The sequence below is a fragment of the Oncorhynchus mykiss genome, chromosome 19 (assembly GCF_013265735.2).
Source record: "Oncorhynchus mykiss isolate Arlee chromosome 19, USDA_OmykA_1.1, whole genome shotgun sequence".
NCBI classification, from domain to species: domain Eukaryota; kingdom Metazoa; phylum Chordata; class Actinopteri; order Salmoniformes; family Salmonidae; genus Oncorhynchus; species Oncorhynchus mykiss.
Genome location: NC_048583.1, coordinates 55,195,151 through 55,221,944, shown reverse-complemented (window position 1 = coordinate 55,221,944; position 26,794 = coordinate 55,195,151). Strand labels below are relative to the sequence as shown.

General features: G+C 39.7%; 1 protein-coding gene across 1 annotated transcript; it reads left to right on the top strand.

Moving 5' to 3' along the window:
* The first annotated feature begins 8,241 nt into the window (after positions 1 to 8,241).
* Positions 8,242 to 26,458, top strand: LOC110498135 (saposin-C). Its single transcript, XM_036955107.1, has 4 exons — positions 8,242 to 8,515; positions 15,700 to 15,797; positions 19,913 to 19,999; positions 25,900 to 26,458. Exons 1-4 carry the CDS (start codon positions 8,476 to 8,478, stop codon positions 26,059 to 26,061), a joined length of 387 nt encoding a protein of 128 aa, XP_036811002.1. The 5' UTR covers positions 8,242 to 8,475; the 3' UTR covers positions 26,062 to 26,458.
* The last annotated feature ends 336 nt before the right edge of the window (positions 26,459 to 26,794 follow it).

Here is a 26,794-nt window from a genome sequence, read left to right as displayed (position 1 = left end):
TTTAAATAGTATTTGAACCCAGGTCAGCTCTCAGTCGATCTATCTGACCTGCTGAGTGCTGTGGTGGTTCTGGGGCGGCATGGAAGGTCGGGGGTCGTCGTCAGTCTTCCTCAGAGAGAAACCCCTACTGGAGGACAACGACACTGCAGAACGAGAGAGAAAAAACAAAGGTTGTGGTTCCACTGGCTAATAATGCCCCTTATAGTTCATAGTTACATTAAACATTAGTGACTAATTTTCAAGTGACATTCAAGACTCCCAAGGACACTACATGGCAAGCAAAACGGAGACTTAAGTCACTCAGCAAAATGATAAGAGAAGGAAATTAAAGGGAGGAACTTCTTGGGCTCTTGTTGTTAGCTTCCATATGGGTTCTATAGGGAATTACAGGGACGGCTGTGTGTATGTGTGTGTCATCAGTGCAGCTGCTACACACCTCTGCTAACCATCTCAGTCTTAGTTGAGTGAGACCGGCCTTGGCACTGTTGTACTCCTCCTTGCCGAAGACAGAGGGCGCCACAGCATTACTGGTTTCAGGAACAGAAGAGCTTGTTTCCTGACTGTGGGTACACTCTGTGGATTGGGGGCTGCAGGTAGGCGTGGGCAGACAGCCGGCAGAGGGCTGACAGAGCTATCCAAGTCACTGTGGTCAGAGGAGCTGCTTTCATCCTGAGGAAGACAAACAGAGAGACAGAGACAGAGCAGACAGATAGATTATTTGTCAATAGGTACAGTGCCTCACTTCTAAAACTGTCTCACAACAACTGACTGTTTATGAATTCAACAAGGAATAAAACACCTCCAGACCTGCTGCTCTTGTCTTAGTACATCCTGACAGATTACATTAGTCTGAAAGTGTTGTGTCATTTATAATTGGTTTGATTTGAAACCAATTATATTCATCTCATTCCTACAACCCCAAAGAGGATGGAGTCCTCTGTCCCTCTGTGTCTGTGGCGTTGTGGGGGCCGCGCTGTGCCATTAGAGTGCCTCCGTGTGGGGTGCGGTGATACTGCAATCTCCTGGGGGCTCCTGGTTCTGGGCTGGCCGTTGGTGGATAGATAGTGCCCTCCAGTGGGGATCAGAGGCTCTGAGTTCTCTGAATAAAATAACTGACTGTCCTGCAAAGCCTCGAAAGGCATGGGAGCATTAACATTAACTACACAGTAGAATAGTTAATGTTCTTACAGCAACAGAAGTATATTGTGGGAGATGCATTATTTTCTGGAAATTAAGATGATTAAAGGCCTCACAGTGTGTGAGTGAGATGACTCCACATATGCTTGGTATAAACATCAGTTAAACTAAATGTGACACATTGAATATACAGCAGGGTTGGGGTCAATTCCATTTAAATTCCAGTCAATTCAGGAAGTACACTGAAATTGAAATTATCTGCAATGCTTTACACTGTGGAGAATTTTGAACTTGGTTAACTTTCTGAATTGACTGGAATTAAATGGATTTGACCCCAACCCTGATATACAAGCCTCATATATTACACCCACATTCATTATATACACCATTTTGCACTGTTCTAGTCTTCTTGTGTTGTAGGCCTACACTGGGCAGAAGAAGTATGTTAATTAAGTAGCTCTCTGTCGCCCTGGAGGTCCATACATCTGTAGTAAGCACAACACAGGGTACATCGGCCATTCCTTGATAACTTGATCTATGGATTGCTTATATAGCGCAGGTACTAACTACCTGTTTGCTGAAACGGGTGAGAGGGAAGTTCATAACATAGCTTGAGCACGTGCTGAAACCTCCTCTTCACAATCCTGCGAGAATGCGCACGTATCCTTGAATGCAGAAGGAGACAAAGTTGTGTTGTTGTTTCTTTGTGTTTCAGTCTTGCTCCGGTGGTATGAACACAGGTGATTTTAGTGTAAATCTGTCAACATGTTTAAGGTGTTGGCAGCTGCATTGGCTATTCTTGTTGAGCAGTGGAGACATAATGTAAAAAATGTATCCACAACTCTCTGTCCATCACCGTTGTAAACTACTGGGAAGACTAAATATTCCCTAACTGGAGATTTTAAATGACAATGGAGGACCCACCTGGTTTATCGTCCACACCACCTGCTATCATACAGAACTGGTTCCCGCCTGAGCCTCACAAAAGGACAGTTTGAAATGTGCCAAATAAGATTACAACTTGCACATAGGCTCTAGATATTTTACCGGAATAGACTGAAATGTTTTTTTCAGCTCAGATTTCATCAAGAAGGCATTTATTGTTGAATCTTTGTTGTATGTATTCATTCTGGTTAGTGAGGAATGTTTGGTAAGAATACGTGTATTGTTACACGGGCTGTGGCGATCTGGTCATACTCCTATTCGTGATCGGATCCATTTTATCACGCTTGATACTCGTAAATGGATTTACTTGTGATCGGAACAACCTAGAAGTACGCTTTAATTGCCTGTAAAGCCTATTCCTATCACTCAGAGCGCATTGGTTGGTATGTTTATTCACACACTGTTCAAAGGTAAACTACTGATGAAAATGCACATGATTTACTTACTAAGTGATTTGGACCATGATTTACCTATCACGGACAAAACACACCAACACATACGTGAAGAGGGCACGACAACGCCTCTTCCCCCTCAGGAGGCTGAAAATATTTGGCATGGGCCCTTAGATCCTCAAAAAGTGCCAAACTGCCCCATTGAAAGCCTCTTGAATGGCTGCATCACTGCTTGGTACGGAAACTACTTGGCACCCAACCGCAAGGCGCTACAGAGGGTAGTGCGTGTGGCCCAGTACATCACTGGGCCAAGCTCCCTGCCATCCAGGACCTCTATACCAGGCAGTGTCAGAGTAAGGCTCTAAAAATTGTCAAAGACTCCAGCCACCCAAGTCATAGACTGTTCACTTTGCTACTGAATGGTAAGTGGTACTGGAGAGCCAAGTCTGGGACCAAAGGCTCCTGAACAGTTTCTACCCTCAAGCCATAAGACTGCTGAATGGTTAATCAAATGGCTACCCGGATTACATGCAGTGCTGGAAAAAATGTGTTTGCCAGGAATGTCCAGAATGTTTTGATGTCTCATTCATTACACCTGTAAAGAGTCTGGAGCCACCTTGGATCTAATATCCCTAGCGAATGGATGTTGATCATCTGTTGTTGTCTGCTAGATTTACAGTAGGGTCTCGTTACATTTAACAGAGAAAGCATAACGATAACGAGTTAATGTTTTCATATGTTTTTGTGCCTCGGGTTGGACACCGAGTCTAGTGTGCACAATTGCGTAGAATATATTATTGCGCACACCCAACCTTATTCCTAATGCATTATTCTGGATGTCATGACAACAAATTACATAACCCTAGTGGCTTATTCCCAATGTCATCTTGTAATGAAAGAACATGATGAATAGATTTGTTTTCCATGTTAGATCTGCAAATTTAAACAATACAAGGGGCTTGAAGTAGCCTACTTGAACTTGAATGTGGAGCTGAGTAATTCACGTAGTCTACTGCTTTAATTGAAGGGTGTTGCGCTACTCTGTTGTGATAAAACCAAGTGCGGTTACTTAGCCGACAACATCTAATGTTAGCTTCAATGTCTTTCCATACAAATCCTTCCATTACATTTTTAAAAATCTGAATTTAGTTTACTTTCTCGTTATAAATACAGCAATGGTGAGATTCAAATGGTGAGATTAACGGTACCACTATTCGTGGCATTATGTGTCTGAACCTCCATGCGTGCATCCAATATATTTAGTCAGGCAATATCCACATTATTCTCATATTTTATTATGTAATAATAATTTTAATATCAAAGCTTAAAAAATGTATTACTCTTATTAAAGTGCTAATGACCTACTTGTGACACTTTTTGCATGCTTTTAGTTTAGGTGGGGGGTTCTATATTAGGCCCTATGCTTAAAATTATATAAAGGATACAATATTATAACATTGAGGTCCTACAATTAAGTGCCTGAAAAAGTACCTGAAAGTCCTTGTATTTGACTTGCAAATGTCTGTATGAGCCCTGCTTAAAGGATGTATAGTCCTAGGCCTATAGGTGGGTAGACCTACATGTTGAGTAATGGGTAATTTGCATATATTCACTTTTAAATCAAATCAAATCAAATGTATTTATATAGCCCTTCGTACATCAGCTGATATCTCAAAGTGCTGTACAGAAACCCAGCCTAAAACCCCAAACAGCAAGCAATGCAGGTGTAGAAGCACGGTGGCTAGGAAAAACTCCCTAGAAAGGCCAAAACCTAGGAAGAAACCTAGAGAGGAACCAGGCTATGTGGGGTGGCCAGTCCTCTTCTGGCTGTGCCGGGTGGAGATTATTCTTCTAAGTATACATGTGGAACCGTATGAAAGTCCAATTTACGTTTTTTTCAAACCATTTGGAAATGTTGATGCCAATGTCACACATTGGACCCATTATTTATAGAATGTCCCCCCCTCCCCCACACACGCATTTGACGCATTTGTACAATCAAAATAAACTATCTGCTGTAAACAAATAAACTAGAATACATAATAATAGGAAGCATGCATGGGCTTGGATCAAGACAATTATTCCAGCAATAGAGCCCCACAGTGGAGGATTCAAAATACTCGTAAAACCTAGCGGGCAAAAAGGGAAAAGGTTCCAATCGTTTTTCCACCATTCATTTTAGAAACACTTAAAATAAGGGCTGTGATTCGTGGCGTGACATTTTGATAACCGTGTAAATCTCTCTCAAGGACAAGGTGGCTTTTATCAATATATGCCTGCTCGCTACTGCCCTCTAACTGTGAGGAGAACTCAGTTCTCACACCGCTAAAGACTGGTGTCGCTTGGAATCCAGTGTGTACATGTAACAGTATAGCTTCCGTCCCTTCGCCCGACCCGGGCTCGAACCAGGGACCCTCTGCACACATCAACAACAGTCACCCACGAAGCATCGTTACCCATCGCGTTACAAAAGCCACGGCCCTTGCAGATCAAGGGGAACAATTCCTTCAAGTCCTCAGAGCGAGTGATGTCACCGATTGAAACGCTATTAGCGCGCACCACCGCTAGCTAGCCATTTCACATCGGTTACATATACTTGAGATGATCTACCCTCCTTGGTCCTCATATTTGGGACATCTTTTGGTGACACAGGCTGCAGAGAGATCTCAGCACCAATATGTTGTATGCATTATGTAGCTATACATATTACAAGGGGGTGTATGCCTTTAAACATGTGAACTGTGTCTGTATTTGTATTGTGTCTATGTTTTGTAAGTATTAAATGGAAAACATAAATAAATTGAACATAATTATCATTATTTTTGGACTGCTTATTGCCACGGTGCTTTTTTCCATCAATCTCCCAACATTTGCTGACTGACTGAAGAAATGGTCAAACTGAGAAATTATTAAATCGCTTAGTTCTGTCATGTTCCCACCTAGTCTCTTCCCACAGCCACTGTATCCCCGACACAACTCTGGGGGTGGAGTGCCATAAGTCTTGCAAGTGAAACGATGTTACACCCCCAACTTGGTGTGAGTTTGTAAAGACACACAGCTTCACACTGTAGTTTCCTGTTTGTTAACCCACTGAGGGCCTTCTTCTCACTGTAACATTTCCACAAAGAAGGGTGTTGGGTGGTCTTCAGGATACTGTGGGAAAGGTCCTAGTCACACAGTGTTGTCACCTCAGTTCATCACTATATCACGCAGAGATTGGGCCAAGGCGATTATGGTTAGGATAACTAATTTCATCACCTGTTATTGTAATTTCAGATGTATAAAAAGCAATTACTAACTGGTTTCTGTTAGTGCAACTTGTGGATGATGCTACTGCGACCTTGTTAACTATTTAAGCATACCCATGTGTGTGAAGTGCTGCTAACCACACTATTACGGTTGAGGACAGTGGTACAAAAATACACAAACTTTTTCACAGTTTGAAATCTGTACTGTAGTATGCATGAAAACTGAAATACTTTACAGAGAGTGTAACAAGTACATATCAGTGGTCACATATTGTCTTTCCACGGCTGCTGTGTCTTATCAGTTTGAGGCAAGCCAGACTAAGACAAGCATGTGATTATGCTCTAGTCTAGCTACAATCCTCTCAGAAGCAGATATACAGTGCCTTCGTAAAGTATTCAGACCCCTGGACTTTTCCCACATTTTGTTAGGTTACAGCCTTATTCTAAAATTGATTTAATAGTTTTTTTCCTCATCAATCTACACACTATACCCCATAATTACAAAGCATATTTTTTTAGCTAATTTATAATTTAAAAAAATATTGCATAACACATTTACATAAGTATTCAGACCCTTTACTCATAACTTAGTTTAAGCACCTTTGGCAGTGAGTAACGCTACAAGCTTGGCACACCTGTATTTGGTTTCTCCCATTCTTCTCTGCAGTTCTTCTCAAGCTCTGTCAGGTTGGATGGGGAGTGTTGCTGCACAGCTATTTTCAGGTCTCTCCAGCGATGTTCGATCAGGTTTAAGTCCGGGCTCTGGCTGGGCCACACAAGGACATTCAGAAACATGTCCCGAAGCCACTCATGCGTTGTCTTGGCTGTGTTAGGGTCAATGTCCTATTGGAAGGTGAAGCTTTCCCCAGTCTGAGGTCTTGAGCCACCGTGCTTCTACATTTGCATTGCTTTCTGTTTGGGATTGTAGGCTGGGTTTCTGTATAGCACTTTGTGACATCTGCTGATGTAAAAAGGGCTTTAGAAAAACATTTGATTGAGAGCTCTGGAGCAGGTTTTCATCAAGGATCTCTCTGTACTTTGCTCCATTCATCTTTTCCTCGATCCTGACTAGTCTCCCAGTACCTGCCGCTAAAAAACATCCCCACAGGATGATTCTGCCACCACCATGCTTCACCGTACGGATGATGCCAGGCGTGACTATTGGCATTTAAACCGAAGAGTTTAAACTTGGTTTCATCAGACCAGAGAATCTTGTTTCTCAAGGTCTGAGAGTCTTTAGGTGACTTTTGTCAAACTACAAGCGGGCTGTCATGTGCCTTTTACTGAGGAGTGGCTTCCGTCTGGCCACTCTACCATAAAGGGCTGATTGGTGGAGCGCTGCAGAGATGGTTGTCCTTCTAGAAGTTTCTCCCATCTCCAAAGAGGAACTCTGGAGCTCTGTCAGAGTGACCATCGGGTACTTGGTCACCTCCCTGACCAAGGCCCTTGTCATTATGGGGTATTGTGTGTAGATTGCTGAGGATAAAAAAAAACTATTTTAGAATAAGGCTTTAAGGTACCAAATGTGTAAAAAATGAGTCTGAATACATTCCGAAGGCAGTGCACAAACATTTAAATCGAGTCTCACACAAACAGCAACCTTTTACATTTGGCTTTACTGCATTTATTTGGTCATTAAACCTGTTACTACATAGCTGATACATTTTAAAGTTCACTCTCATTATAAGCAGACTACAGATAGGGAGAGGCGTTGTTGTCAGGTGAAATCAGATTCAAATCCCTGCAGCATTCCACTTAATTTCAATGTCATACAATTGCATGGTTAGGAGAGCACTTCTATCATATAAAATGTAAATGGGCTTGTCAATTGTGTACACATTTAGAAAATGTGTTGGCTCTAGGTTGTGAAAGTTTTAGGTCGCACACTGAGTTGCCACAAGTCAGGATGTAGCATTTACATATAACTGCCAAAATAATGGAAACACTTGAGTAGATGAGGGATAGATACAAGTATATTGAAAGCAGGTGCTTCCACACATGGTTCCTGAGTTAATTAAGCAACTAACATCCCTTCATGCTTAGGGTCATGTATAACAATGCTGGGCAGGCCATTTTTTAAGCTAACATGGTTACGCCCCCATAGGATGTCAATGCCCCTATCCACAGGGCACAAGTGGTCACTGAATGGTTTGATGAGCATGAAAATAATGTAAACCATATGCCATGGTCATCTCAGTCACCAGATCTCAACCCAATTGAACACTTATGGGTGATTCTGGAGTGGTGCCTGAGACAGCGTTTTCCACCACCATCAACATGACACCAAATTATGGAATTATTGTGGAAGAAAGGAGTTGCATCCCTCCAGTGATGTTTCAGAAACTTGTAGAATCTATGCCAAGGTTGAATTGAAGCTGTTCTGGCTCGTGGATGCCCAACACCCAATTAAGACACTGTTGGTGTTTCCTTTATTTGGGCAGTTATCTGTATTTGTGGTACAGCTAGTGAAAAAGGAAGTCAGCTTTCTGATCTTCGCTTTGAAGAATGATAGTGTTTCAATGCCCATTTATAAAATACCTTAAACGACAATATTGCCCCCCCACCCGGGCTCAGATCCAATCCCTCAACCTTGCCAACCACGCGCCTTCCCCTCCACAACGGCAACCAATCAAGCCAGAGGCAATGGGTAGAAAAGAGCAGACGTTCTGTGCTCTCCAACCAGGACCAAGCTAACTACACTGGCTTACAACAGTTGCTTTCTTATCCATTTCTACCTTTTGACTGAGAAGAAGATGAGGGTCATCAATATCGGTCTTCTGCTGGTTTGTGCAGGTAAATATATGGGTCATATTGAAATCCAGCTTTAGGGTAAGTCCATTTTAATTCAATACATGTTTGCCCATGGAAGAACTGGTCAGAAAGTAACATTTTGGACCTGTTTAACATTCAGGAGACAAAAGGTGCTCAAAGTTGAATAATTTTGCATACCCCACCATACCATGAGACATCCATGTCTTCATCACTGGAAAAGATAAACAGTCGAATTTGACATCATTTAAATGCTTACAAGTGTTGTCAATCTACAGTATTTTATTATGTCTTGAATATTTTTCTTTTATAAAGAATTGTCATTTTGAAAACTGTTAACATGACAATGGTTAATCAAATCTCCCCATTTCTGCCCAAAATAAGATAAACAGGATTTTTAAAGTATATATTTTTGAATGGCTATATATAATACATATATTATATAATACATATAATATATAATACAAATCGAGGTAAGGGCGATGGAAATGCATTTGACAGTATCTGCTTCTGTTTTGTGGGTGACACTGGGTGCTCTTTGCGAAGGATGGGTCCCAGTCTCTCGGGTCCATGGGATCTGCCCGGCAGACCGCCTTGTGGCGGTCTGCCGGGCATTGGGATGACAACCCAACTCGGGATGAGGAGGGCTTTTAGTGGGTGGAATAGTGGGGACCAATTGGAGGTTTACTCAGTAGCAATGCAAATATCAAATATCATCAGCTTTAGACATTCAATCATCATGTTATATTTTAATGGTACGTTTACAAACCTTATATTATGATAAATAGAATAGAAACTTGTGTTTCATTATGGTAATTGGTGAAATAAGTATAGCCAGTTATAATTGTAATGTTTATATGGCAGATCATAAGAAAAGACTCAGTGTTTACCTGGCTAAAGAGAAGGAATATAATATCTATTGTTTACAGGAAACTCATTCAACAATTTTAGATTAAGTTTTGTGGAAAAAGGACTGGGGGGGGGGGGGGGATATATTTTTCCCATGGGCAAAGAAATTCAAAAGGGGTGGTGATATTAATTAATAGTAATTTTGATCTAATTGTGCTAATTGTCCAAACACATCATCAAGGTAGATGGATTATTTTAAATATGTTATTGGACAATAAACAAATATGGCTTATTAACCCATATGGTCCAAATAATGATGATCCAAGCTTCTTTGAATATATATAAGAATGTATCAACTCTACAAGCAACACTAGACTCTTATTATTATGGTGGGAGCTTTTAATACGGTTTTGAATACCTCTATGGACCGTAAAGGAAATCACAGTACAAACTATCACCCTCAGGCACTTCAGGAAATCATGAATGTCATGGATATATTGGAATTAGTGGATATGGATATATGACCTAGAGAGATATACATGGCGGAGGCTTAATCAAGCTAGTCGTCTTGATTACTTTCTTATGTCATTCTCTCTGGCACCAAAACTTTAAAAAGTGTTGATAGGGGACAGAATGCGGTCGGATAATCACATAATGGCATATATATAAAACTCTTACAGAATTTCCATGTGGCGAGGATATTAGAAATTGAATCAAAGCCTACTTGTTTTAAACTAGGACAGAATCATTTATAACGGACTTTTTCCGATATACCATAGGTACAGCAGATTCCCTTATTGTATGGGGCACTTTTAAATGTACCTTTAGAGGCCATGCAATCATCTATAAAACAAAAGCAATTTTGGTCAAAAGAGTCCGTATTAACAAAGGAAACTGAAGGACTAACAGTACAGTTAAATAGCAATAAAACTGTACCATAGAGAGACAGAATACGTTAGAGGAAAAAACAAAAAGAAATGGAGGAACTTATTCAAGAAAGATCCAGTGTAATATAGTATAAAAATAAAGCGAAATGGATGGAATACCGGAAAAATGCACCAAATTATTTTTCAATCTTCAACATAGAAATGCAAACAACATTTTTTTATTGAAACTTGTGACAAATGATGGAGTCACGCACAATTCACCGAACAATGTTTTGAAATAGGAAGTAAAGTACTTTAAGAATAGGTTTTCGTTTGTCTCCTCCATCTCCACTAAGTGAAGCTAATTGGCAGGATTTTTAACCTGTTAATATGTCAAATTAACATCTAAACAGAAAGACTCCTGTGAAGGCCAAATTACAGAGGAGGAACTTCTTGATGCAATTAAAGCCTTTTAAGTCCGGGAAAACTCCAGGGCTGGATGGAAGTATAGCAATTTAAAAAAATATATATACTCAGAGGACCATTAGTAGCATGTTTTAACCACTCCTATATAAACGGTAGATTATCAGACAATCAAAAAGGTCTGATTTCATTATTACTGAAACAGGATCCAAGTGGTATATATAAAGATCCAGTCCATTTAAACAATTGGAGGCCTCTTACACTTCAGTGTTGTGATGCAAAAATTCTAGCTGAATGCTTGGTGCATAGAATTAAAAAGGTATTGTCAGATATTATTCATCCTAATCACACAGGTTTTTTACAATGACGATACATTGGAGATAAAATAAGACAAGTACTGGAAACAATAGAATACTATGAAATTATCGGGGAAAACAGGCCTGGTTTTCATAGGTGTTTCTGAAAAGTACGACTGGAGTTTATATATAAATGCCTGGAATATTTCAATTTTGGAGAATCTCTTATAAAATGTGTTAACATTATATATAGTCACCCTAGGTGTGAAATAGTAAATAATGACTACATCTAAGAAAGTTTGAAAGTTTTAAACTTGTTTTACTGGAGTAAAACAAGGTTATCCATTATCGGCATATATATTTATGATTGCCATTGAAATATTAGGTGTTAAAATTAGATCCAACAATAATATTAAAGGGATTAGAAATCCGTGGTTTAAAAAAAAGGTGTCATTGTACGCTGATGATTCATGTTTTCTTTCAAAACCACCATTTGAATCCCTGCACAGCCTCAGAGGATCTAGATACTTTTTCTAAACTCTCTGGATTAAAACCAAATTATGAGAAATTATGAGAAATTATTAGAAATTAAATTAAACTTTTACATTACCGTGTAGTTTTCCAATAAAATGGTCTGACGGGGATATGGACATACTCAGTATATTTCTCCCAAAATAAAGAAATGATCTCAATCCAATACACTTTTATATAAAGTTAGCAAAAATCAGTAAGATCTTGCTACCATGGAAAGGAAAATACCGGTGGAAAAATCACCCTGATTAATTATTTAGTCATATCACACTATTTGCTTATGGTTTTGCCTACACCTATTGACTTGCTTTCTAAATTATATGAAGAATAAATAAATAAATATAAATAAATATAAGGTCCGATTTATTTAACGAACATGAATTCGGAGGGCAGAAATGATTTAGCATGAAAGCATTAGCCCTGTCACTAAAAGCATCAGTCATACAAAAGTTATACTTAAATCCAAAATGGTTCTCTAGTAAATTAGTAAGAATGTCTCACCCCGTGTTGGGGTGGCAGGTAGCTTAGTGTTTAGAGCTTTGGGCCAGTAACTGAAAAGTTGCTCGATCAAATCCCTGAGCTGACAAGATAAAAATCTGTTGTTCTGCCCCTGAACAAGGCAGTTAACCCACTGTTCCTTGGCCGTCATTGTAAAGAAGAATTTGTTCTTAACTGACTTGCCTAGTTAAATTAAAGAAAATGTTCTTTATTCAGATTACAACTGCTCACTTTTGTTTATTTGAAAACGAAATCATCTCCAAAATCTTGTTATTTTTTAAACAAGCCTTCGAAATTTGGTTGCAAATTCATTTTAATCCACCTGAAAAGACAGAACAAATAATACAACAAACATTGTGGTTAAACTGAAATATACTAATTGATTAAAAAAACAAAGTTTTTAATAATAAAAAAAAATATTTGTAAATTAGATCATAAATAGGACTGGTGGAGTTGTCACACATGTAGCTAACATAGACATACGGAAATGTATTCTCTACCTGAAATTACAACCAACTAATTGCAGCATTATCACAACAATGTAGGAGGAAAAAGTAAGAAACTTGGTCCTTAAATACCAAAAAATGGTTAAAGAAAATTGTGATAAATCAAAATAGATATAAATTTAATTGAAGGACCAAAAAAGTGACAGCTGTGCCATATAAGTTGCAAAATAGTTAGGAAGAGATTTTTCGATGTACTGATACAATGGCACATGGTTTATGAACTGAAACGCAAAACAACGCCGGATTCAAAACTTCAAAATGTTAAATTAAAATGTCTATACAAAATTCTTGCAACCAATAGAATGTTATATACATGGGGGATACAATCTTCCCAGCTCTGAAGATATTGCTGCAAGGAAAGCAGAGGCATTATACAATTTATAATGTTACTGTCCATATGTAGTTTGTTTTTGGTCACAGGTCCAGGAATGGCTGAAGAATTGAAGAATAGCAACATTTACCTAGTACTAATGCTGCAGATAGCAATACTGGGTGATTTTAAATGTCATAGTCAATCGACCAAAAAAATAATAATAATTTTATCATAATCATTTTTTTAATCTTTAATTTACAAACTATAGAATCTATGAGAATAGAAAGGTTCAGTACTTTTGTGAAGCATCACAGCACAATTGACAATATATATGTCAAATAGAAATCCAGGGAAATTTTACTAGGATTAAATGTCAGGAATTGTGAAAAACTGAGTTTAAAAGTATTTGGTTAAGGTGTATGTAAACTTCCGCCAAATATATTTAAACTCAGTTTTTCACAATATCAATTTTTTAACTTGGGTCAAACATTTTGGGTATCCTTCCACAATCTTCCCACAATAAGTTGGGTGAATTTTGGCCCATTCCTCCTGACAGAGCTGGTGTAACCGAGGTCAGTTTGTTAGGCCTCCTTGCTCGCACACACTTTTCAGTTCTTCCCACACATTTTATGGGATTGAGGTCAGGGCTTTGTGATGGCCACTCCAATACCTTGACTTTGTTGTCCTTAACTTCATTTCGCTACAACTTTGGAAAAATGCTTGGGGTCATTGTCCATTAGGAAGACCAATTTGTGACCAAGCTTTAACTTCCTGACCGATGTCTTGAAATGTTGCTTCAATATAGCCACATAATTTTCCTACCTCATTATGCCATCTATTTTGAGAAGTGCAACAGGCCCTCCTGCAGCAAAGCCCCCCCACAACATGATGCTGCCACCCCTGTGCTTCACGGTTGGGATGGTGTTCATCAGCTTGCAAGCATCCCCCTTTTTCCTTCAAACATAACAATGGTCATTATGGCCAAACAGTTCTATTTTTATTTCATCAGACCAGGGGACATTTCTCCAAAAAGTACGATCTTTGTCCCCATGTGCAGTTGCAAACCGTAGTCTGGCTTTTTTATGGTGCCTTTCAGGTTATGTCGATATTGGACTCGTTTTACTGTGGATATAGATGCTTTTGTAACTGTTTCCTCCAGCATCTTCACAAGGTCCTTTGCTGTTGTTCTGGGATTGATTTGCACTTTTCGCACCAAAGTACGTTCATCTCTAGGAGACAAAAGGCGTTTCCTTCCTGAGCGGTGTGACAGCTGCGTCGTCCCATGGTGTTTATACTTGCGTACTATTGGTTGTACAGATGAATGTGGTACCTTCAGGCATTTGGTAATTGCTCCCAAGGATGAATCAGACGTGTGGAGGTCTACAATTTCCTTTTTTGAGGTCTTGGCTAATTAATTTTAATTTTCCCATGATGTCAAGCAAAGAGGCACTGAGTTTGAAGGTTGGCCTTGAAATACATCCACAGGTACACCTCCAATTGACTCAAATGAAGTCAATTAGCCTATCAGAAGCTTCTGAAGCCATGATATAATTTTCTGGAATTTTCCAAGCTGTTTAAAAGGCACATTCAACTTAGTGTATGTAAACTTCTGACCCACTGGAATTGTGATACAGTGAATTATAAGTGAAATAATCTGTCTGTACACAATTGGTGGAACAATTAATTGCGTCATGCACAAAGTAGATGTCCTAACCGACTTTCCTAAACTATACTTTGTTAACAAGAAATGTATGGAGTGGTTGAAAAACGAGTTTTAATGACTCCAACCTAAGTGTATGTAAACTTCAGACTTCAAATGTATATAGATATATATATATATATATTTACCCCAAAAATATATGGGAGATTGAAAATTATGCAGACGATTACATTGATGGAAGCAACAATCTGCAATGTTAAAGCTGATCCACCCCCTTACTTCACGTTTTATTTTATTTAAAAAAAAGAATGCATCTAAAAACGCTTCAACTCCGATTATTTTGAAGCTTAAACCCTATTTCAAATCTGAGCTTTTTGTGTTGTTTCTGCCATCGGTTGAGACAACATGCATGTCATTTCAAATCATAGAAAAAATAATGAATAGATGGTACCTATCCCTTAAAGCCAACTGCAACTTAGATGGTAAACCATTTACATTTTAAATTAATAGTAATTTTTACTTCTAATTACTCCCACAAAGATGACCCACCCGCTGCCAAATGTCAACTTAAATGGTCATGTCTATTCCGGTATCTTTTATGATTTCAATAGGTTTCCTATGGAGGATTGACAATATAATCTTTAACAACAGATATTCCCATTCAAGTCAACATTCTCTGATGTGTGGACCTCCAACCATTAGATTCACATGTTAGTACATTTATCAGCCAAAACATGATATCCACCCTGTCTTCAAGAGCATGTTGTGTCTCAACCGATGGCGGGCACAACACAACTTAGATGATGATGTAGAATAGGGTCTAAACTACAACATCTGTCAACAGGAAAAAAATAGAAATGTTCACGTTTTTAGATCATTGATTTTCTTTAAAGGTAAAAAATATAAACTTTTTATTTTAAACCTTCCCCCCCCCCCCCAGAAATTATAAAATATTTGACAACCCCATTTGTAAGCTCTTAAATTATATTAATCTCAACCATTGAATATTTCCCAGTGATGAAGACATGGATGTCTCATAGTATGGTGGGTTATGCAAAATATGTAAACATTGAACACTTTTATCTCTTTAATATCTTGGCATTCTGTAGCACTCCTACAATGGCCATATATGGACGGAATCATTCAAATTGAAAGGGGTGCTGTCAAAAAGTGATTGAATCCAAATGGATTGACCATTTACCTATTGGAAAGGTGTTACCGTTTCTGTCATAAAATGACAATGCTAATAGAATCTTTTTTTTGTAGCCTTTGCTCAGTCCTTCAAGTCTCAAGGTGGGGGGAATCTGAAAGAGGAGGACATGTGGGGGGACTACCTAATGGACAGAGATGACAACCATGCCGAGGTAGTGTTGGAGGCTTTTCATTGTATTGTATTAGTGAGTACTGCCCCGGACAAAAACACCTGATTCAGTTTGATAACTAGTTAATAAGTTGAATCTGGTATGCTTGTCCGGGTCTACCAAATAATTTGTACTGTTGGGGATACTCATGGACTCTAGTTGAGAAACACTGCCCAACACAATACCCAGCTAGCACATTTGGTTCCTTGGAAGGTGTGGGAACATATGTTTTTGGTTTAACATTGGCTGTGGGAAAGAAGATATTTTTTTTTCTGACCAGTAAAACTGGACTCTTTTGTTTTACATTCTGAGAACAGAAAGGAACATTTTGTCTGTTGCAGAGAGGTTCTGAGAACGTTTTATTTTGGTTCCTTTAATGCTTTTCTGGGAAATTATATTAATGCTTTGAGAAGGGAAATTTTTTGAGGTTTTTGAATAACTTCCACTAAATGTTTCAATAAGACTTTTAATAACACTGCTAGCTTATTTCTTTGAACTCCAAGCACAGATAGGACACATGGCAATTCCTTATTCATTAATTATGCAAAAACATGTATTTTGTATTGTAACACAGAATTAGTCCACTGAGCCACCAGAATGAAACTAGCATGCCATTTCAAAGGAAACAAGCACTCATTAAGATCAGGTGTGGTCAATTAGTGGGCACGGCCAACACAACTTTACAGTGAAATGCTTACTTACATCCCCACTCTCAACAGTGTAGAGTTAAAAAAGTAACACACATATTTGCTAAATAAAAAAAGAAATTGTAACTCAATAAAAACAATAATGAGGCTATTTACAAGGAGCACCAGTACCAAGTCAATGTGCAGGGGTACGAGGCAGTTGAGGAAATTTAGTATGTACATGTGGGTAGGGGTAAAAGTGTCTAGGCAATCAAGATATATCATAAACAGAATAGCAGCAGTGTATGTGGGAGTGTGTCTATGTGTGAGTGTCGTCAATATGTATGTGGTGTGTGTGTGTGAGCGTATGAGTGTGTTGGAGTGTCAGTGTAGTATGTGTGAGTGTGTAGATTGAGTCTAGTGAGTGTGCAAGGAAGTCAATTTTGATCAAGAAACAAATAACAAAGGGGTTACATTTAAATTGTGCGGTTAGCCATTTGATTAACTGTTCAGCAGTCTTATTGCCTGAGGGTAGAAGCTGTTTAGGTGCCTTTTGGACAAAGACTTGGCACTCCGGTACTGCTTGCCGTGGGGTAGCATAGAGAATAGTTTATGACTTGGGTGGCTGCAGTCTTTCACAATTTTTAGGGCCTTTCTCTGACACCTCCTGATATAGAGGTCCTGGATGGCAGGGAATTTGTCCCCAGTGAACATACTTCAAACTTCTTATGGCTTGGGGCAGTATTTCGACATCTGGATGAGAAGCGTGCCCTAAGTAAACTGCCTGTTAATCAGTTTTTTCAATTTTCAATCAATTTTTTTTATGTGGGTATTTTCAATTGAATGCCTATACAGTATCTAATGGGTTAGGATCCAGATTGCAGTTCCTATGGCTTCCACTAGATGTCAACAGTCTTTAGACCTTGTTTCAGGCTTGTCTTCTGAAAAATGAAGAAGAATGAGACCTTTTTGTCAGTGGACTGAGGAAGAATTCAGAGCTGGTTTGCGCTCGTGACCGATTACGCACCCTTCGTTGTCTTTCCTTTCTATTGAATACGCTATTGTCCGGTTTAAATATTATTGATTATTTAGACAATTGACAACCTGAGGATTAATTGTAAACATTGTTTGACATGTTTCGACGAACTTTACCGGTACTATTAGGATGAATTCGTCTGCATGTTGACTGCCTTGGAGCGTGTGGATTAATGAACAAAACGCACCAACAAAACTGAGTTTTTGGGATACAAAGAGGGACTTTATCGAACAAAACAAACATTATAGTGTAGCTGGGACTCTTGTGACTGCAACCATATGAAGATCTTCAAAGGTAAGTGATTAATTTTAGAGCTGTCCGCAGATAATCGCATGTTATGCTTTTGCCGTAAAGCTTTTTTGAAATCTGACAATGCGGCTGGATTAAAAACCTCTCTGGGATAGGGGGGACGCTTGTGTCCCACTTCGCCAATTTTCAGGTAAAATGCAGAGCGACAAATTCAAATAAAATTATCTAAAAATCTAACTTTCATTAAATCACACATGTAAGATACCAAATTAAAGCTACACTCGTTGTGAATCCAGCCAATGTCAGATTTCAAAAAGGCTTTTCGGCAAAAGCATAAGATGCTATTATCTGATGATAGCACAACAGTAAAAGAGAGAGTAGCATATTTCAACCCTGCAGGCGCAACACAAAACGTAGAAATAAAATGTAAATCATTCCTTACCTTTGACAAGCTTCTTTTGTTGGCACTCCATTTGTCCCATAAACATCACAAATGGTCATTTTGTTCGATTAATTCCATCCATTTATATCCAAAATGTCCATTTATTTGGCACGATTGATCCAGAAAAAAATGCTTCCAATTTGCGCAACGTCACTACAAAATATCTCAAAAGTTACCTGTAAACTTTGCCAAAACATTTCAAACTACTTTTGTAATACAACTTTAGGTATTTTTAAACGTTAATAATCGATCAAATTGAAGACGGGTCTATCTGTTTTCAATACAGGACGACAACAAACTCAAGCAGGCTTTCTAGTCTTGCGCAACTCTCAAACAGTACACATGATTACACTGATTCAAGATGGCCGTACTTCTTCATTACACAAAGGAATAACCTCAACTAATTTCCAAAGACTGGTGACAGTCTTTGGAAACTGCAAACAAGTAGGTACTGCAAACAAGTCCCTTAGAAATCCAATTTCCCAATGAAAATTTGTTGAATAGACAGTGACCTAAAAAAAAACTGAATGGTTTGTCCTCGGGGTTTTGCCTGCTACATAAGTTCTGTTATACTCACATACATAATTCAAACTGTTTTAGAAACTTCAGAGTGTTTTCTATCCATATCTACTAATAATATGTGTGAGTGTATCTTATATTCTGGTGATGAGTAGCAGGAAGTTGAATTTGGGCATGCTATTTATCCAAAAGTTAAAATGCTGCCCCCTATCCCGAATAAGTTTTAACAAGATGTTAATCTTTAAACCGATGTATAACACTTGTATTTTTTATTATGACTATTTCTGTATTTTGAATTTGGCGCTCTGCAATTTAACCGGATGTTGTCGAGGTGGGTCGCTAGCGGAACGCCTACGCCAGAAAGGTTTTAACTTTCTCAGAAAGATTTGAGAACATGAATGAACAGAACCATGAAAACAACTTAATGCTTAAGTACAGAAATTCCCACAGAACAACGTTGCTTCTGAACATTCATGGAACAATTTGAGAACATGACTTTAAATAGAACCATGAGGAAACATTATGCTAAAGTGATGAAATTCCCACAGAAGTACGGTGTTTCTTAACATTCACTGAACTATTTGAGAACATTCCCGATGTCAAAACAGTTGAGAACGTTCAGAGAACATTACCAAAATGTAAATGTAACCATGTTTGAACTTTTAGGAAAGCTTATATTAAAGTAATTTTATAAAATTGTTTTATGTGAAGTTCCTTAAATGTGCTGAGAATGTTCCAAAGCCAACCCACTGGGCACACACATTTTGAATCAACGATGTATCCATGTCATTTCAAATGAAATTACGCTGAACCAATGTGGAATAGACATCGATTTGACGTCTGTGGGAAGCAACTTTCCCAGAAAGTTGCGGGAAGTTTGTTTGCAAAATAACCATAGGTTATAGGCTCTCACCAAGCTCTAAGACACATGGTTCTCAGAACGGTATGTGCTAGCTGGGAAGCCTAAAGAAATTGGGGTTTGCATGAGGATGCATGAAAAAATGGTAGCACCAGTGCCAGTCTGTTTGTGCTACCATCCCAACTCCTTGTCACCCATTGTCATGACAAACATGTGAAGAGAGCAGAAACAGACTAAGCCCAGTGGTGATTGTTTTAATTAATCCCAAAGCAAGAAAGAAACATGAATCTAGGTTAATGTCATTATTTGGCAATACCATTTTACCATGTCATATTTAAGTAAATACCTGATAATTTTTGTAACCTAAAATGTCTCCCTCTCCCTCAGATCAAAGCTGTCCTTCCAGGTACCTGCTTTGCGTGTAAGCGCATCATCAACAAGGTCAAGGCCCAGCTGGATGGTGATAATAACAAGGTAATGACAGATTGCTCACCTTCCATTTTACAGTCACAGAACAAACTCACGTTAGCTTTACACTCTTTAATAAATATAATGCAAATACACTTTTTAGTTGTAGTGTTGATGTATTCTGGGTGCTAACTTCTAAACTTGGGATAGGGTTAATTTTCAGGTATCATATTGAACTATTGAGTGCTTAGATTTAGAGGGTCTACGCCAGAAGTTAATGGTTATCTGTAGGAGGAAGGTATATGGTGTGTGCAATTAAGCTTGAAATGTGCTGAGTGCAGGGAAAACGATCACGTGAGGGGAGAGGGGAGATAGCCATGGATTAGTGATGAAGGGGGTTGAGGTATGTCTGGTCACGTTAAGAGAAAAAAAAGTTTATTGCCCGTATCACTTAGTTTCCTGCCTAGCAATATTCACCTTTATTTAACCAGGTAGGCCAGTTGAGAACAAGTTCTCATTTACAACTGCTACCTGGCCAAGATATAACAAAGCAGTGCGACACAAATAACACAGAGTTACACATGGGATAAACAAACTTACAGTCAATAACAAAATAGAAAAGTCTATATACAGTGTGGGCAAATGTAATAAGATTAGGGAGGTAAGGCAATAAACAGGCTTTAGTGGCGAAATAATTACAATTTAGCAATTAAACACTGGAGTGATAGATGTGCAAGTAGAAATACTGGGGTGTAAAGGCGCAAAACAAATATATGGGGATGAGGTAGTTGGGTGGGCTATTTACAGATGGGCTATGAAAAGGTACAATGATCGGTAAGCTGCTCTGACAGCTGATGCTTAAAGTTAGTGAGAGAGATATAAGTCTCCAGCTTCAGTGATTTTTGCAATTAGTTTCAGTCATTGGCAGCAGAGAACTGGAAGGAAAGGCGGCCAAAGAGGAGATTGCTTTGTGGGTAACCAGTGAAATATACCTGCTGGTACGTGTGCTACGGGTGGGTGCTGCTATGGTGACCAGTGAGATGAGATAAGGCGTGGCTATACCTAGAGCATACAGGTCGCAGTGGTGGGTAGTATATGGGGCTTTGGTGACAAAACGGAATGCACTGTGATAGACTACATCCAATTTGCTGAGTAGTGTGTCGGAGTGTAACGATTTTCTTTCTGTGAAGGAGAAGAGGACCAAAATGCAGTGTGGTTATTTATAAACATCTAAAATGAAAGATGAAAACGTGAACACTATACAAAATAAGAAACCGTGGAAAAACCGAAACAGTCCTAACTGGTGCAAAACACAGAGACAGGAACAATCACCCACAAAATACCTAAAGAATATGGCTGCCTAAATATGGTTCCCAATCAGAGACAACAATAAACACCTGCCTCTGATTGAGAACCACTCCAGGCAACCATAGACTTACCTAGAACACTCAACTGAACACAACCCCATAGACAAAACAAGATACATAAATCACCCATGCCACACCCTGGCCTAACCAACATAATAAAGAAAACACAGAATACTAAGGCCAGGGCCTGACACGGAGGCTATTTTGTAAAGGACATCGCTAAAGTCAAAGATCGGTAGGATAGTTTGTTTTACGATGGTATGTTGGGCAGCATGAGAGAAGGATGCTTTGTTGCGAAATAGAAAGCCAATTCTAGATTTAATTTTGGATTGGAGATGCTTAATGTGAGTCTGGAAGGAGAGCTTACAGTCGAACAAGATATCTAGGTATTTGTAGGTGTCCAGAGTAGTGACGCTAGAAGGGCGGGCTGGTGAGGGCAGCGGTCGGTTGAAGAGCATGCATTTAGTTTTAATTGCATTTAAGAGCGGTTGGAGGCCATGGAAGGAGTGTTGTATAGCATTGAAGCTCGTCTGGAGGTTTGTTAACACAGTGTCAAAAGAATGGCCAGAAGTATACAGAATGGTGTTGAGGTGGATCAGAGAATCACCAGCAGCGACATCATTGATGTATACAGAGAAAAGAGTCGGCCCGAGAATTGAACCCTGTGGCACCCCCATAGACTGCCAGAGGTCCGGACAACAGGCTCTCCGATTTGACACACTGAACTCTGAGTAGTTTGTGAACCAGACAAGCAGTCATTTGAGAAACCAAGGCTGTTGAGTCTGCCGATAAGAATGCGGTGATTGACAGAGTAGAAAGCCTTGGCCAGTCCGATGAATACGGCTGCAAAGTATTGTGTTTTATCGATGGCGGTTATGATATCGTTTAGGACCTTGAGAGTGGCTGAGGTGCACCCATGACCAGCTCGGAAACCAGATGGCATAGCGGAGAAGGTACGGTGGGATTCGAAATGGTCTGGAATCTGTTTGTTAACTTGGCTTTCGAAGACTTTAGAAAGGCAGGGTAGGATAGATATAGGTCTATAACAGTTTGGGTCTAGAGTGTCACCGCCTTTGAAGAGGGGGATGACTACGGCAGCTTTTCAGTATTTAGGGATCTCAGACAAAACTAAAGAGAGGTTGAACAGGCTAGTAATAGGGGTTGCAACAATTACAGTGGATCATTTTAGAAAGAGAGGATCCAGATTGTCTAGGCCGGCTGATTTGTAGGGGTCCAGATTTTGTCAGCTTTCATAACACCAGCTATCTGGATTTGGGTGAAGGACAAATGGGGGAGGCTTGGGCAAGTTGCTGTGGGGGGGTGCAGGGCTGTTGACCGGGGTAGGGGTAGCCAGGTGGAAAGCATGGCCAGCCGTAGAAAAATGCTTATTGAAATTCTCAATTATCGTGGATTTATCGGTGGTGACAGTGTTTCCTAGCCCCAGTGCAGTGGGCAGCTGGGAGGAGGTGCTCTTATTCTCCATGGACTTTACAGTGTCCCAGAACTTGTTGGAGTTTGTGCTATAGGATGCACATTTCTGTTTGAAAAAGCTAGCCTTTGCTGTCCTAACTGCCTGTCTAACTGCCTGTTGGTTCCTATTTCCCTGAAAAGTTGCATATCCCGGGGGCTATTCGATGCTATTGCCGTACGCCACAGGATGTTTTTGTGCTGGTCAAGGCCAGTCAGATCTGGAGTGAACCAAGGGATCCTATATCTGCTCTTTGTTCTATTTTTTAAATGGGGCATGCTTGTTTAAGATGGTGAGGAAAGCACTTTTAAAGAATAACCAGGCATCCACTACTGACGGAATGAGGTCAATATCCTTCCAAGATACCCGGGCTAGATCGATTAGAAAGGCCTGCTTGCTGAAATTGTTTTAGGTAGCGTTTGACAATGATGAGGGGTGGTCGTTTGACCGCGGATCCATTACGGACGCAGGCAATGAGACAGTGAACGCTGAGATCCTGGCTGAAGACAGCAGAGGTGTATTTAGAGGGCATGTTGGTCAGGATGATATCTATGAGGGTGCCCGTGTTTACGGATTTAGGGTTATACCTGGTAGGCTTCATGATAATTTGTGTGAAATTCAGGGCATCTAGTTTATATTGTAGGACGGTTAAGCATGTCTCAGTTAGGTCACCTAACAGTACGAGCTCTGAAGATAGATGTGTGGCAATCAATTCCATATGGCGTCCAGGGCACAGCTGGGGGCGGAAGGTGGTCTATAACAAGCGGCAACGGAGAAAGAACGGTGAGAGAGTTGTTTCTGGAAAGGTGGATTTTTAAAAGTAGAAGCTCAAACTGTTTGGGCATAGACCGGGATAGCATGACAGAACTCTGCAGGCTAACTCCACCCCCTGTGGAAGTTCTATCTTGGCAAACATTTTTGTAGTTGGGGATGGACATTTCTGATTTTTGGTGGCCTTCCTAAGCCAGGATTCAGACACTGCTAAAGCAGTGAATAAAACAAATTTAGGGAGGAGGCTTCTGATGTTAACATGCATGAAACCAAGGCTTTTACGGTTACAGAAGTCAACAAATGATAGCACCTGGGAATGGGAGTTGAATTTTGGGCTACAGGGCCTGAATTAACCTCTACATCATCAGAGGAACAGTAGGATAAGCGTAGCTTTATTTAACTAGGCAAGTCAGTTAAGAACAAATTCTTATTTTCAATTACAGCCTAGGAACAGTGGGTTAACTGCCTATTCAGGGGCAGATTTGTACCTTGTCAGCTCAGGGATTTGAACTTGCAACCTTCCAGTTACTAGTCCAACGCTCTAACTACTAGGCCAGTATGGCTACAGGCTATAAGAACTGGTCATCTAGTGTGTTGAGAACAGAGAATAAAAGGAGCAGATTTCTGGGCATGGTAGAATAGATTCAAGGCATAATGTACAGACAAGAGTATGGTAGGATGTGAGTACAGTGGTGGTAAACCTAGGTGTTGAGTGACGATGAGAGAGGTTTCGTCTCTGGAGGGACAAGTTAAAGCATGTGAGGTCTCCACATGTCTGTGGGGTGGGACGAAATAGCTATCTAAGGCATTTTGAGCGGGACTGTGGTCTCTACAATGAAATAAAACAGTAAAAACTAGCCAAGACAGCAGTAGACAAGGATTATTGACATTAGAGAGAGGCATGAAGAAATCACAGGTGTTGATCAGGAGAGCTAAGGCAACAGCGGGTAAATGGAGATGAATGGGCAGAGTGGGTAAGTTAGGTACATGCAGGACCTGGGTTCGAGGCTGGGGCCGACAGTGAAACAAAAGTAGGTACCGTGTTATTGAAACAGTCCCGGGTGCATCAGCTGTGTACCCGAGTGGTCATAGGGTCAAAAGAGCAGCAATAGGTGAGTCAAGGTGCTGTTCGGTAGTCACTACTACGCTAGGCGAGCACTGGACACAGCATTTAGAAAAACTAGCAGGCTGGCGCTAGTAAATGGTTTTTCGGCATCATCGTAACATAATAGCTTGTTGAGACCACATCGGACGATCATGTCGGCAGTCCAGTCGTGATGGATTGACTGGGCTCCATGTTGACAATAAAGGGTTCAGGCAAATTAGCAAAGGAGGTATTGTAGCCCTAGCATTAGCTGGTATATATATATATATATATATATATATATATTTTATTACCTTAATTTAACTAGGCAAGTAAGTTAAGAACAAATTCTTATTTTCAATGACGGCCTAGCTTGAGGCTAGCTCAAGGCTAGCTGGTGCTTGCTTCGGGACAGAGGTGTTAGCTAACAGTAGCCACTCATTAGCAGCTAGCAAGCTGCAATGATCCGGAGTAATGATCCGGTGTAATGATCCAGAGCGGCAGGAATCCGATGATATGATGTAGAGAAGCAGTCCGATATGCTCTGGGTTGATATTGCGCTGTGCAGACAGGCAGGTATTGTCCGAGCTAAGACTGGCTGATGACGGGGAAAAAAGGCGAGGACCGCTAGCCGTGGCTAACAAAGACTAGTAGCTAGTTAGCTGGCTAGCTCCTGATGGAAGTTCTAGCTATGAGGTATAAAAATAGCAGATACGTACCACACTGGGCGAGGCGTGATGCAGGAAAGTATATTTTATTTGTAGATAGAAAGTGAAATTAAGATATATACGAAAAAGACTGGCTATTTACATGGGATAAGACACGGGATAAGACAAAGACAGATACACACGTCCAACTGCAGCGCCATCTTAGATTCAATAAAGATGCAAATGTTTAGCGAGAAGGAGGGAGACTCCACCCAAAGTCGGGTACATACTGTATACCACAACTATTTTAAACATGTCTTTGTCTAATGCAATTGTATTGACCCTCTGGGAAGAATAAACTTGGTTTGAGCTGTCATAGTGTCCGTTGAGTTATTACTCTGAAAATGTGAAGCTAACAGTGTAACCACAACAGTCTCATAAATATACAGTATTTTATAGCCATAATAAATCCTAGTCAGGTTCATATTGAAATGATTGAGAAACCCCTTCATACTGCTATATCTCTGCAATTCTCACAATGTTATGTAAGCAAATTCATTTGTGTCACCAATGACACAAAAAAAAACATATTCTGTAAGTGATCTATCTCTTTATATTTTTACTTGCAGGATAACATATCTGCTAAACTGGACTCTATTTGTGGCAGCATGGGGATGCTCAAAGCCATCTGCAAGAAGCTTGTCAATAAATACAAAGAAAAACTGATTGACGAACTTGTCAATGATGAGGACGCAAAGGATGCCTGTAAGAAATTGAAGCTATGCAAATAAAATACCATTTACCCATGATTGCCCTGGGCACACGTTTCTTTCAGATGAACACGCTGTCATAGCTTAGCTTAAACATTATTTTCATGGATGGAATGGCAGTCTTTAAAGTCACTTAACATTGCTAAAGACTGACATTCCATCCAGACAGAAGAGACAGAGGACTGGCCACCCATCAGAGCCTGGTTCCTCTCTAGGTTTCTTCCCAGGTTCCTGCCTTTCTAGAGAGTTTTTCCTAGTCACCATGCTTCTATATCTGCATTGCTTGCTGTTTGGGGTTTTTGGCTGGGTTTCTGTATAGCACTTTGTGACATCGGGTGGTGTAAAACAGGCTTCATAAATATATTTGATTGATTGATTGATTACAACTGCAATTTTTATTTAATTAAATACTGAAGGTTATTCAAAACAGTCTCCTTCATTTCAATTTAAAACCCTTGCTATTAATGTATACTCTCTCCCTGGAATGCATTCTAGAATGAGGGGCTTGGTCTCTCCCTTTTGGATATTTTACATTGGAAAAATCATCCTGTGAATTAGGGCTCAATTTGATTGTATCGTGGAAGATCCAAGTTATAGCTCGAATTAAATTTAAAGGCGAAATGACATTCATTTTTACCTTTATATAACTAGGCAAGTCAGTTAAGAACAAATTCTTATTTTCAATGATGGCCTAGGAACAGTGGGTTAACTGCCTTGTTCAGGGGGAGAATGACAGATGTATACCTTGTCAGCT

Bases quoted from the DNA above. Each gene is read 5' to 3' on its own strand.
- LOC110498135 (XM_036955107.1), top strand. From the start codon at position 8,476: ATGAGGGTCATCAATATCGGTCTTCTGCTGGTTTGTGCAG. The intron at 8,516-15,699 runs GTAAATATATGG...TTTTTTTTGTAG, and splicing joins TCTTCTGCTGGTTTGTGCAG to CCTTTGCTCAGTCCTTCAAG. The intron at 15,798-19,912 runs GTAGTGTTGGAG...CCTCTCCCTCAG, and splicing joins GAGATGACAACCATGCCGAG to ATCAAAGCTGTCCTTCCAGG.